Below are 13402 nucleotides of genomic sequence, written 5' to 3' on the forward strand. Positions count from 1 at the left end.
CATGATCCTAGGGTCCTGGGGTCAAGCCCTGCATCGGGCTCCCTGCTCATGGGGAACCTGCTTCTCCCTCTGCCTCTGCCCTTCCCCCTGCTTGTGCTCTCTCTCTTTGACAAATAGTAATAAAATCTAAAAAAAAATTTTTTGATTTTTAAAAGATTCTAATTGGAACAAAAAAGCTTTGTATCCCTTTTAAATAAATTTCAGAAATCATATGACTAAAGAATAAGCAGGTGACTTGCAAACAGCTGCTGGCAAGGGGCTTCTGTAGTTTGAAAAAAATATATTCTAAAAATTACCACATTTTTGTCACAGTATTTATTTTGGAAATTCCAAATAATACTAAAAAAGGATGTGAGTTTTAAAAAAAGTATATATATGTATTAGAAGAGGGTCTAAGTTTAAAAAACATTTAGGGAAACACTGCCCTAGACTTCTGTGGAATGTAAAACTGTTAATTTTTCACTATTTTGCTGTGCCTTTTACTATAAAAATACGGATGGCACAGCTGTGCTGTAGCTTCAACAACTTGATTATAAATTGCTTTCAAAAGTAATTTATTTGGATTTTCCGTATCCTTTAATGAATGCAAATATATTAACAGAAAAGGCTTTCTCCCCCCCAAGGACTGTACAATTTCTGAAATAAGTCAGGAAAAGCAAAAAAAAGACACAAAATTACATTGTTTCAATGCAAATAGAACACACACATCACCCACACTTGCAATTTCCCGGGTTTTCACAAAGAAAACGGGTCACCATATTTCTCAGTGAAGACCCACACTATAGTCTGGCTAATCAGAGACTTCCAAACTTTTTTCTTCAAAAAGAGCATTTTTAATAGACTAAATACTGGTTATCACTGAGTTTTTGTTTAAGGTACAACAGCAGCATGGTTCAAATGTAACTTGCAGTTCTTGGAAAAAAAAAATTTTAAAATAATGAAATACAGAAAAAGTAGGGACCACCTTTCATTATTTTGAGTACCATTGTTCGCTTGAAAAAATATTTCCAACCTTCTAAAATCCTAGAGTTAAGAACCATTTCCAAGGGGGAAAAATATTCAATGCCACAACATAACTTCTGAACAAGTGTGTGTGTGTACACATATATGTATGTGTGTGAAAAGCTTAAAGAGACTAATGAAGTTCCTAGTATTTTAAATTTCCTTCAAAGTAACTACTGAAATTTCAAACAAACATTTTGCTTGATCAAAATATATGTCCTTTTCTGGTTGTTTGATCCTCATTCCAGGCAAAAAAAAAAAAAAAAAAAAAAAAAAGCAAGCAAAAAACCCACAAAAAGTTACTAGGTGGGAATAAGGCTTCAAATACCTAAACATTTTGAAAGTAGGTATGAGGAAAATGAAATCAGATTAAGCTTGGGCTGAGTGTCCCATAGCCTGCCATTGCCATGGTGTGCCTTCCACAACTATCCTTTTATCCTTGGTCTCAAAATTAGTACCAGAAAGGCTCTCAACTCTGGCACAGGACATAAATTCCTACTACAAAAAGATAATTACACATCAGCAAATTATGTTCTGAGCTTAGCTTTCTCTAGGCTTTGTAACAGAGCTCAGGTTGAAGCTTTCTAGGAAATTCTGTATTTGATACTGTTATATAGCTGGCTTATGATGTGCCAATTAAAAAAAAAGGAATATAAAATTAAATATTACAGAACTAATGAACAAAATGGAATATTTCTTAGAATCCAAGTGCTAGCCTTTGGGAATTTTTAATGATATGCATTTACTCCCAATCTTTCCTTTTTCTTATAAATTATTTCTTTAAGCAGCACATATTATTACATAGATTTAGGTAGGAAATTTTGTTAAATAGCTCTCTGGCACCCAATACCTAATCTAAGACTCTGACTTGAATTAATTTATGATGGTCCACATTCAAATGAGCAGATTAACAGTAAATGATAGGAAGTTACTGAGTCTACAGGTTAAAATTTTGTTCACATCTTCTGTAATCCACCTTATTTTCACAACTTGACTAACAAGTACAGGTAACCAGTAGATAAATCTGTCCTTCATCAAATAATCCAAAATAATAACCATAGGCCTGTCATTCATAAGAAACTATAATTTGTTATATTCTGACATTGGCACTTAAAAAAATGTTAACAACTAAAGTTTCTCTAAAAATTTCAATACATTACAATAAAGGAGATACACAATTTAAGACTTTAAATCTGTTACTGCGAAATTCCAATAATTCCCATTTTATTACGCATAATTAGATCTTTAAAATTGTGGCCATTCCCCGAAAACACCAACTTTTATTATGAGAAACTCAGGAGAGAACTCATCTCCTTCATAAGAATGGGGGTTTTTTTGCAGCTAAAAATTTCTAACATCTTAAACTCAATCACTCTTGGTAAACATTTTGGTGACTCACACTACTGAAAATAATTTGAAGCAGAGAGCCGAAAAGAATGGAAATGACCTCAACCAAAGGTAACTACACATTCTTGCACCCTGCTTAAACACTTAGAAAAGTCAAAGGGATATTTTCTTGAACAAATATAGATTCAAGGTTATGGTACAATTTTGATTGTATTAAGGCTTTCGCTATCATGATCTCTTAAAGTCTCTCCACTTTAGTGTTCTCATTTTGATTCTTATGGTGAACTTAAATGGTTATTAAGGGCCTTGTTTTGGCTTTTCAGTGGGCAAACACTCTACCATCTCTGAACGTTAAAGGTGATCCCACAGAGCTCAAAGAGAAGAGGCAATATGATAAAGGGGCAACTTTAAAGTTTGCAATACCAAGACAATGATCAACACTTTGAAGCAAGATGAATAAATTAAAATTCTTGGTTAGACATTAAAGCATTCTTGCCAAGAATAAGTGTACACTGTATGGAGGGATATTTGATTCCTACACATGAGTCCCAATGTGCCCACTACATTTGCTTATGGGAGACACTGCAAGTTTAAGGTAATTTACATTCCTTGGCAATCAAGTTACTCTGTTATAGGCAATGTCTTTTTATTGTTCCATCTGGCACTTGCTAACACCATTCTTGAAGAACCTAGAAATGAAGGTCAGTCACTCTGTTAATCAGGAACAGAACCAAATAAAAAATTTTTGGAAAAACAACCAAGAAATTCTGGTTCATCACTATTTTCCATATCTAATGGTTCCTTCAAGATAAAACATAACTCTTCCTTCCATGATAGCTTTCCAACAAAGGGAGATTAAAGAAAAAAAAAGAAAGAAAAGAAAGTTCCCCATCCTACCCCCTAAATTGTCATTCATACTGGTGAAAGAGCCAGTCTTGTTAGCAGCTAAATATTGCACTGCCTTTCATTCTGTGTACAGTCAGGGTCCAATGAAAGTGGCACTCTCATGGTATAAGGGATGGATGACGACACTGCCGGCTCAAGAGTGAAGACTCAGTATATGGAGGGACAAGAAACATGTCAGCACTAGTCACACATCCAGTTGCAAAAGTCTGATTTCCAGAAGTTAAAATTCATCACTTTCAGCTGCATGAAGTTGTGTGTCGTCTGCATCTGTCATGCTGCTCTCCTGGGATTCATCTGTTCCCACTTTAAAAAAATAAAAAGAAAAGTCTACAGTAAGGCATCTGACAAATATTTCTTGTTGGTTCATGAAAATAAGGAAAACTGTTCTATGCAGAGATGAGATCTTAAATTAAGGTCCTTAAAAATCCTGATATCCATCAATAAAATGCAATTTAGGTTCTTTATTGTACAGCATGTCTGAGAAGATTAGTTCATTGCATTTAACCTTTAAGAGTTTTAACTACTGGGATGCCTGGGTGGCTCAGTCGTTAAGCGTCTGCCTTCAGCTCAGGTCATGATCCCAGGGTCCTGGGATTGAGCCCCGCACTGGGCTCCCTGCTCTGCGGGAGGCCTGCTTCTCCCTCTCCCCCTGCTTGTGTTCCCTCTCTCGCTATGTCTCTGTCAAATAAATAAAAAATCTTAAAAAAAAAAAAGTTTTAACTATTAAAGCTGTCTCTCCCTAATGAATTCCTTATTCCTACCCTAGGAGTCAGAGCTAGTTTTCCGAGACATTAAAAAAAGACTGACATTCCCTCCAACTGTTGACTCTACTTTGGGAACAGTCCCTGCTAGTCCACAGAAATATAAAATATACCTTCAGTTTAAAAAGGGTTATTGGGATTATAGGAATTATGATTTTAATTAAAGCCTTTTGCCAAGTTTTCTGGAACAAAGGTATCTTAGTTCATCTCATCAGAAGTTTCTCAATTCTCTTATTATTAAAAAATACTATTAGGGGCGCCTGAGTGGCACAGTCGGTTGAGCAACCCACTCTTGGTTTCGGTCCAGGTCGTGATCTCAGGGTTGTGAGATCGAGCCCCGCATCCAGCTCCATGCTAGGTGTGGAATTTGCTTAAGATTCTCTGTCTTCCATCCAAATGGCCAACAGGCATATGAAAAAGTGCTCAACATCGCTCAGCATCAGGGAAATCCAAATCAAAACCTCAATGAGATACCACCTCACACCCGTCAGAATGGCTAAAATTAACAAGTCAGGGAACGACAGATGTTGGCGGGGATGTGGAGAAAGGGGAACCCTCCTATACTGTTGGTGAGAATGCAAGCTGGTGCAACGCCTCTGGAAAACAGAATGGAGGTTCCTCAAACAGTTGAAATTAGAGCTACCATTCGATCCAGCAATTGCACTACTGGGTATTTACCCCAAAGATACAAATGTAGGGACCCGAAGGGGTACGTGCACCCCAATGTTTATAGCAGCAATGTCCACAATAGCCAAACTATGGAAAGAGCCAATATGTCCATCGACAGATGAATGGATAAAGAAGATGTGGTATATATACACAATGGAATATTATGCAGCCATCAAAAGGAATGAGATCTTGCCATTTGCAACGACGTGGATGGAACTGGAGGGTGTTATGCTGAGTGAAATAAGTCAATCAGAGAAAGACATGTATCATATGACCTCACTGATATGAGGAATTCTTAATCTCAGGAACAAACTGAGCGTTGCTGGAGTGGTCGGGGGTGGGAGGGATGGGGTGGCTGGGTGATAGACACTGGGGAGGGTATGTGCTATGGTGAGCGCTGTGAATTGTGTAAGACTGTTGAATCACAGATCCGTACTTCTGAAACAAATAACGCAACATATTTTAAGAAAAAAGAAAAAGAAGAAGATAGCAGGAGAGGAAGAATGAAGGGGAGTAAGTCAGAGGGGGAGACGAACCAGGAGAGATGATGGACTCTGAAAAACAAACTGAGGTTTCTAGAGGGGAGGAGGGTAGGGGGATGGGTTAGCCTGGTGATGGGTATTAAAGAGGGCACATTCTGCATGGAGCACTGGTGTTATGCACAAACAATGAATCATGGAACACTACACCAAAACAAATTATGTAATATATGGTGATTAACATAACAATAAAAAATAAAAAAAAAAGATTCTCTGTCTTCTGCCCCTGCCCCGCACCCTGTCTAACAAATAAATAAATCTTAAAAAAGGACTTAGTTCTCACTAGTTATGTTAAGATATACACTCAAGTTAGAGTGCCTCAATCAGTTGAGCATCTGACTCTTGGTTTCAGCTCAGGTTCATCTCATGGTTCCTGGGACAGAGCCCCATGTGGGGGGGGGGGGTCCACGCTCAGCAGGGAGTCTGCGTGAAGATTCTCTCCCTCTGCCCCTCCCCCCACTGTGTGTTCTCTAAAATAAAATAAAAAAAAATCTTAAAAAAAAAAAAGGTATACACTCAATTTAGGGATAGAGTATTTACTACTGCCTTAAACTACTTCTTTGTTCCCTCTTCTTTTCTTGACCCTTCAATTTATATACATTAGCCGTATTTTTAGATTTTGAATTTGCCAGAGCTTCAGAGAATTTGAATAGTCATTACTACAGATCTATCAATACTTTTTATCAATACTTTAAAATGTGCACAAATTTATTCTTCATTCACTTAGCACTTATAATGTCTTCAACATATTGTCACATCTATCATCCCTTCCATCCCACCCCACATTCCTATGAAGCAGGTAAGGCAGGCATTAGTTACGTATTTAAATTAAGGTCCTGGTAAAAATCTGCAATGGACTTGTCAAAGTCACAGCAAATTAGATCCAAAACGGAGAGTAGTTATCTGACTCCACATGCACTTTGTTAATATATTGCCCTATTTAATTTCTCTAAAATTCCATTTGGTATAAAGAATACACCATGGTTAAAAAAAAAAATTTAAAAGCAGCCCACAAATCCTTATGCAAAGTGTAGCTTTCTGAATATTCAACACTCAAGAAAATTTCCATGTTTATTCTGTGTCATTAAGAGATATCTGTTCCCCTTTGCCTAACTCTGAGGTGATGTTTTATTAGCTCTCTGGTTTGATACACATACAAACCTGATTCTTATGGATGATACTCACTGATCTGTTCTTCTTGGGTTATTGGCTCCTCATCATCTGGAAGGTAGCGCTTATCAATTGCCTCTTTAATCTGGTTATTGGCTCCTTTAGGATCTAAATCCATAGCCCAAGAGAAATTCATCAGGGCGAGGTGTGTTTGACCTAACTTCTTGTAAACCTAAAAATAAACAGCAGCACTACATTTTTCATTAAGTTGTGAGTTTCAATTATAAAATCCTATACATTAATAATTTAAATAGGCTTCTGATTTACATGCTATAAACCCATTCTGATGAGTAGGCCACTTTCATCCTATAGAAAAATTCAGACTAACTTCTGAGTTCCTTCTAATATATTCAGATATTTTCAGAATTCCTTGCCTCTGTCTGATAGTGAGCTTCCAATAAATCATACTCTGATTGGATCAATGACATGAAAGAAATGGACTACAAGCTGCTTGATTAGCATTATGTACACTGATTTTTAAAGGCTATTATATCAACTCTTAACACCTGTCCACTGTTCCCAGCTACCTTCACCAGTTGGCATCTAGGGGCCAAGTCTGTAAAGTCTTGACTAGTCTGGCTTGGAAATCTTGGAAGCCAGTTCTTCTAATTAAGACTACACAGAGCCATTAATTTTCTTCTTTTGGGGGATGCCTACATATTTTGTTGATAATTGGAAGCTAAGAGCTTTCCAAGACGTAGTCTCAGTAACGAACTCACGACTGCCATTGGCTGCAAGTGCTAATATACTTCCAAAACCATAGTATGTTTAGGATTATGGTGTGTATGTTCTTGTTCCTTCATCAGGATATCATCTTCTTAAATGTTTTAACTAAACCCATTCTTTATTCCCAGAGCATTTAGTTCAGAGCTCTAGTTGAATTTGCTCAGTAGATGTTGCACAATATGTATTATATTTCTTCTTCAGAAGTTAGTATTTGTTATCAAAGTCACAGTTTAGGACCATGGCCCAAATCTTTACCTTTCCTATTAAGAAGTAAACGAGGGATTCTTTGGGAACAATTTGTTTCAATTCTTCAAGTTCTTGTAAAGCAGACTGAAAAAAGCAAAGAAAAACAGAGTAGCAAAATTTTACAAAGTTCTAACTAAGCAAGTGTTTTTATTTGATTTCCCAAATCATTTAACTAAAGCTTATACTAGATATTAATCAATGCACTTCCCTACTGCGTTAATTCTTGTTGTGAAAATAAAATGCATGAAAATACTTAAGACAACAAGGAACTAAGAAATGGCAGGAATTCACCAGAGTACATGGAGAACACACAGACATGTGGGTGACAACGCTTGCTTTGGTCACCATTTTATTTAAAATAATAATACTCCATTATACTGTGTGTGAAAGCGTTTTGAAAACTAAGTTGCAGAACAAAACAATTCTGAAGTTCTGTTAATAAACTGTCTCCCTGATGCAAACACTAAGCTTTGACTACCAACCTGCCATTTTAACTACTGATGAAGGGTCTAAAATTTAGCCCTCTGAATTAAGTCAAAACTGTCTAGAAATCTCTGACCATTGCTAAAGGGTTCAGGAAATTGAGAGAAATGATAGAGAAATAGATTTGTATTTAAAAGACATGATCAAAAATAAAACTGGTTCCCCAAATGAGATATTATCCACTTTTCACCTATCAAATGGACAAAAATAAAAATAACTTGATGTTGCATAAAGTTACTATGAGAGAGAGGAATCAGGCATTCTCATTAGTGAAGGTGGAATTGTAAACTGATGCAACCTGTTTGTGAGGACAATTTAGCATTATCTATTAAGTTAAAAACTGCACCATTGATTCAGCAATGCTGCTGCTAGGAATTTATCTCAGGGATATATTAAAAAAATTCACTAAATCATCTTTATAAGAACATTCGACCTAACATGCTACTGCAAATCACTAGAAGCAATCAAGGTGTTCTAATCATAGTCTAGTTAAATAAATTGTGGTCCATTCTCAATGGAACACTAGATTTATAGGTGCTCAACCATAGGTTAAAAGAAAAGAAGCAAAAGCGAGATGCAAAACAGTACGTGCAATAATACTATTTCTTTCGTAACAAAACATATATGCCACACATATACCAATAGTTATGTGGGTATTCCCACATATATTTTATATTTATGTGAGCATATAAATTTTTCTTTTTTTCTGGCAGAAATCAATACATATATGCCCCATATAAATGGCTTACCTTTGGGAAGGGGATGATTGAGGTAAAAGGGGAGGAGGGACCTTCTATTTTTTCCTTGGTAGCTTTCTCTATTTTTTGAATTTTCTAACATAAATATTATATTTTATTTCTCTTTAATGTCCACAGAGGTTATCTACTTTTCTTCTCTGTACCTCTTTGTAGTAAAACAAAATCCAATGTAAGTTAGGTTAAAAAAGAAAAAAAGGTTAAGTGTCAACTATCTATCCACAGGACTGTTGAAGTGAAAAGAAGCAAATTATAGAACAGTATGTGTAGTTGCATTAGTTTCCTATTCTGTCATAACAAATTACCACAATTTTGATGGCTTAAGACAAATTTCTTTTTATCTTATAGTCTGTGCATTAGAAGTCCAATATGAGTCTCACTGGGCGAAAATCAAGGTGCCTTCCTTTATGCAGGGTATCTGTTTCCCTGCCTTTCTTGGCATCTAGAGGCTGCCCACATTTTTTGGCTTGTAACCTCCTTCCTCCATCTTCAAAGGCTACAATACAAAGGCTCGTTGAGTCCTTCTCATGCTGCTTCTGACTACAGCTGGGAAAGATCCTCCACTTTTAAGATTCATGTGATTAGACTAGCACCGCCTGAATAATGCAGGATATTCTCCCCAACTCAAGGTCCATATCCTTAATCACATCTGTGAAGTTTCTTCTGCTGTGTAAGGTAACACATTCACAGGTGCTCAGGATCAGGGCATGGACATCCTTGAAGGATCATTACCCTGCCTACCACAACAGGGTTAAGTCTACTTTGTTAGGTGCAATTAAAAATATATAAATAATGAGAAAAAGATCTAAAGAAGTATGTTCTGAGTTAACAATGCTCCGCCCTGGAGAGTCCCCTTATGAGGCACATTCAACTTCGTATTTTTTTATACTTTCATATTATTTGAATTTTTGGGTAACAAGCCTATTACTTTCATAAAAAGCCCCCACAAAGATATAAGGAATAAAGCAGTGATCAAAGATAGTGGGCTAGTAAAGGTATCAGAGGATTATAGCATTTGGGTAACATAAGGGGATTTATTCATTGATTGGTATGACTTTAGTATTATTTCTCTAAGAAGGGTATAAAGAAAAAGGAACCAATCTTATTTCACAGTTCTAAAAAAGTTTAATACATTCCTACCTGACCCTCCCTTAAAACTAAGGCCAAATGTAATTTCTTGGCTTTTATAATTTTTTTATAGGCATTATCTAAAATAAAAGATTTACATAAAATATTATTGTGGAAAGTAGTGTGAAAGTAGCTGGGTGGTAGGTTCCATGGATTCGTTATCACAGTATAGTGATGTTTGAAATTTTCTATAATAAAAAGGAATAAAAAAGAAGAGTAAAGGCAAAAATACACAAACACACACACACACACTTTCTTAGACAGTGTATTTGTTTTAAGTGCTGTGTTTTTTACACAAGTATTTAAGGGGCTCTGGTGTATCCTTAACACTTCATTGTCTTCCTAATCGCTGGCAGCCCAAGAGAAATAAACTCAAAGTACTGCTGGGCTGAATGGGTCTGAGAATCACATTTGCTTGTCTAGGAATGGAAGACTTATTACATATGATAATTCTACGAGGTAAGACTGTTCTCTATTCCTTCCAAACTATTAAGTATTGTAAAATATACATGGAATAAAGAATCAAGATAAAAGATCTGTGGTCACAGATATTATTTACCTACAATCCATGTTAACACCTGTCAAATATTACTGACAGGGACTTATAAAGCCTGTACCACAACGAAGAAATCTGAGACTGATTCTAATATTGCAGAAAAACAATTTTTACACTTGTTGGGTCTCCAGACTTCTTTACACTCTTAAAGCTTATTGAGGAACCCAAAGAGTTTTTGTTAATGTGGATTATAGCTATCAATACTTACTATATCAGAAATTAAAATGTGAAAAGTTTTAAAAATATTTATCCATTAATTTAAAAGTAACAACACCAAACTATTATGTTAACATAGATAATATTTTTTTAATGAAAAATAACTTTTTCAGAACAATTAAGTCAGTAAGAATAGTGGCCTGCTTAACATTTTTGCAAATCTCTGGTTAAAAGAAAACAGCTGGACTCTCTTAACTGCTTCTGCATTCAATCTGTCATGTAGCTTTTGGAAAATTCCACTGTACATTAGTGAGATGGTAAGAGTGAAAAAGGCAAATAACATCAAAATATTATTATGAAAATAGTTTTCACCTTGTAGACTCCTTGAAAGGATTTTTGGGGACCCCCAGAAGTGCCCAGGCCATACTTTGAGAACCACTGTTTTAAAGAAATCTTAATCGGGACAATGCACCCCAAAGCTTCACTGCTCACCACACACAGTTCAGAATGGGTAGGTTTTCTTTCTATAACTGCGTGTTGTAATTGTTATAAAAATTTCATTTATCATACCTCCCCACCTCAATAATCTAATTACAAAGACTCATTGAAAAACAGTGTCTAACACAGTATCAGAGTTCTCATTTTTGCCTTAAAGACTTAAGACTTACCTGATATCAATGCAGCTCATTAAATAGGGTGATATTTAGCAAGGCTTTTGCCACAGAGAGGTTGCCACCATTTGCTTTTCATTTTTCAGGCCAAGACATCTCAGAAGTAATCAGTAACTTTTTCCTCATACCCCTTTTTATTTTAATAGAGGTATACTGGATATACCTGTGCATCAAAGTAGGCCTTATAATTTAGCCAAACCCTAAGCTGGTAGTCAAAAATGGCTGTGACCACTATAGCTTCAACAATGGGTCAGATTAGAATTTGGGCTTCTTGAACCAAGAACAGGGCTGATTTATACGGCATACTTCATAGGTGTGTTGGAATTAAAATGGCTTTGAGAACAATAAATTGAATAAAATCCTTCAATTGAAGAATCTGACCACAAATGTAAAGAGATACAATGAAGCAAAAACATGAAAACATATGATGAATTATAATTATAGTACCTCAAAGAGCAAGTTAAAAGTTGTAAAGTGTTTCTTAGATTTAAAAGTAGCTTTTATAGAAGAACAAAAACAGTAGGACTAGACATCCACTTCTTGATAAAGAAAAAGAGAGATTAGGGGAATCACTGAATAAATGACAAAGAATAAATCAGATGGTTGATTTTATATATCTTTATAAGTCTGGAAATATTAAGAGTTTATCATTGGTTTTGTATTTTTCAATTTCAGCAAATGTCAATGTGTACCAGAAGAACTAATTTCTAGGGAAGCTACTGAAATGGATTATTAGGTCCAACATATTCTGTACTTAAATTTTGGAGGTTTTTTTTGTTTGTTTGGTAACTTTTACTCTTTTTAGGAAGAGCCTAAATTTATTAAAAAAGTAACCTGAACTTTAAATCAAAACTTTGGATTCATGGCTTATGATTGAGTAAATGATGACAAAAATCCCATTGTCACTTTATGCCTCTTTTTTCTTTCTCAATTTTCCTTATCTTCTTTGCTCAGCTTTTTTCATGCTACAGCTCTACAATTTGGAAAACAGTGTGAGAAGAGAGAAAAACTTCATACTAGACTAAGTATCCTTGTTATAAGCTTTCATAACTCACTATATTTTTCCTTTATGTACTCAACATGTATTATTTTTATCATTATTTGATTAATGTCTGTTGCCCCTCTAAAAGGGTACTATATGGTGAGTTTTTCAAAAGCAGGAAATGTGACTGCTTTGCTTTGCTTTCCACTATATTCCTAGTCCCTGACATGCAATAGGTACTCAGTAAATATCTGTTGAATAATGTACACACATTCATTTGCCACCTGTTCAGATATTTTGGTCCTAAGAGGATGGTTTAGGTCTTACCTTTAAGATAACTCCCTGATGGAAAAACTGTCTTTCTATATATGAAATCCTTACGAGGAATAACACATATTCCTAAATATCCATACAACCCATCCTACCTATCAGTATTTCATAAAGAAATAAAATCACAAAATGAATAGCTTCTGAAAATGGGAAAAATAAACTATTAGAGATGAAAAAGTATAAATAACTTTTGGTCTATTAAAAGAAGGGGCAAAACTTAAGCAATAAAATGCTGAAAACCATTAAAATACACATCTTACCTTATACTTTTCATTTGCAAATAAAACTGAGGCTCTGTGAAATTTGCATAGAGGGTTCTTGGGATCAATGACAATGGCTTTGTTTAGGGTATCCAAAGCCTTCTCAGATTTTTTCAGTGCATGCTGAACCTATAAGAAATAAAGATCATATTAATGTTTCCTTTTGATATTTATGAAGAAAGGGGAGAACCAAATACTGTGACTCAAGTCAACATAAAGATAAGACTACTGAGGCATCTGGCTGACTCAGTGGTAGAGCATGCAACTCTTGATCTTAGGGTCATGAGTTCGAGCCCCACTTGGGCATACAGATTACTTAAAGAAAAAAAAGATATTAAAACTACTAAAGCTGTATAGTCTGAGAGGGTTTTCCACAGAGTTAAGTGAACTTAATACTTGATTATCAGACTATTAATAGATTATCTCTAAAATCTCTTCTAATTCTAGTTCAACTGCTTCACTTTCGAGATGAGAAAACTGAAGCCCAGAATGTTAAGTAACTTGTTCTGGGATCAGAACCTAGGTCCTCTGGCACCCAATCCACCATTATGTATCCATAATGATAATCCACAATGATTATTTTATCTTTAGAGCAGATATTTAGTACCTTTAAGTCTAAAAGATATGAAAAATCTTGATTTTTCCCTCACAAGAAAATCTGTACTATTTAGCTAAATAATACTCACACTTCAGTATGTTTATTATGGTCCTCTAA

General features: G+C 35.4%; 1 protein-coding gene across 9 annotated transcripts in view; it reads right to left on the bottom strand.

Annotated features, from left to right (window-relative positions):
• Positions 1–810: 810 nt before the first annotated feature.
• Positions 811–13402, bottom strand: part of CDC27 (cell division cycle 27) — a 73686-nt gene continuing 61094 nt past the window's right edge. For 4 of the 9 annotated variants that reach the window (XM_027625166.2, XM_027625165.2, XM_027625164.2 and 1 more), the window contains exons 16-19: positions 12688–12816; positions 7376–7450; positions 6410–6566; positions 811–3558 (exon numbers count right to left, since the gene is read on the bottom strand). In XM_027625166.2, coding sequence (XP_027480967.1) covers positions 3476–3558; positions 6410–6566; positions 7376–7450; positions 12688–12816 — 444 coding nt within the window. In that variant the 3' untranslated portion in view covers positions 811–3475. Of the gene's footprint in view, positions 3559–6385; positions 6567–7375; positions 7451–12687; positions 12817–13402 lie in introns of all 9 variants that reach the window. The other 5 variants (XM_027625171.2, XM_027625170.2, XM_027625168.2 and 2 more) reach the window with 3 other exon arrangements.

This window comes from Zalophus californianus, chromosome 16, assembly GCF_009762305.2.
Source record: "Zalophus californianus isolate mZalCal1 chromosome 16, mZalCal1.pri.v2, whole genome shotgun sequence".
Taxonomy (NCBI): Eukaryota; Metazoa; Chordata; class Mammalia; order Carnivora; family Otariidae; genus Zalophus; species Zalophus californianus.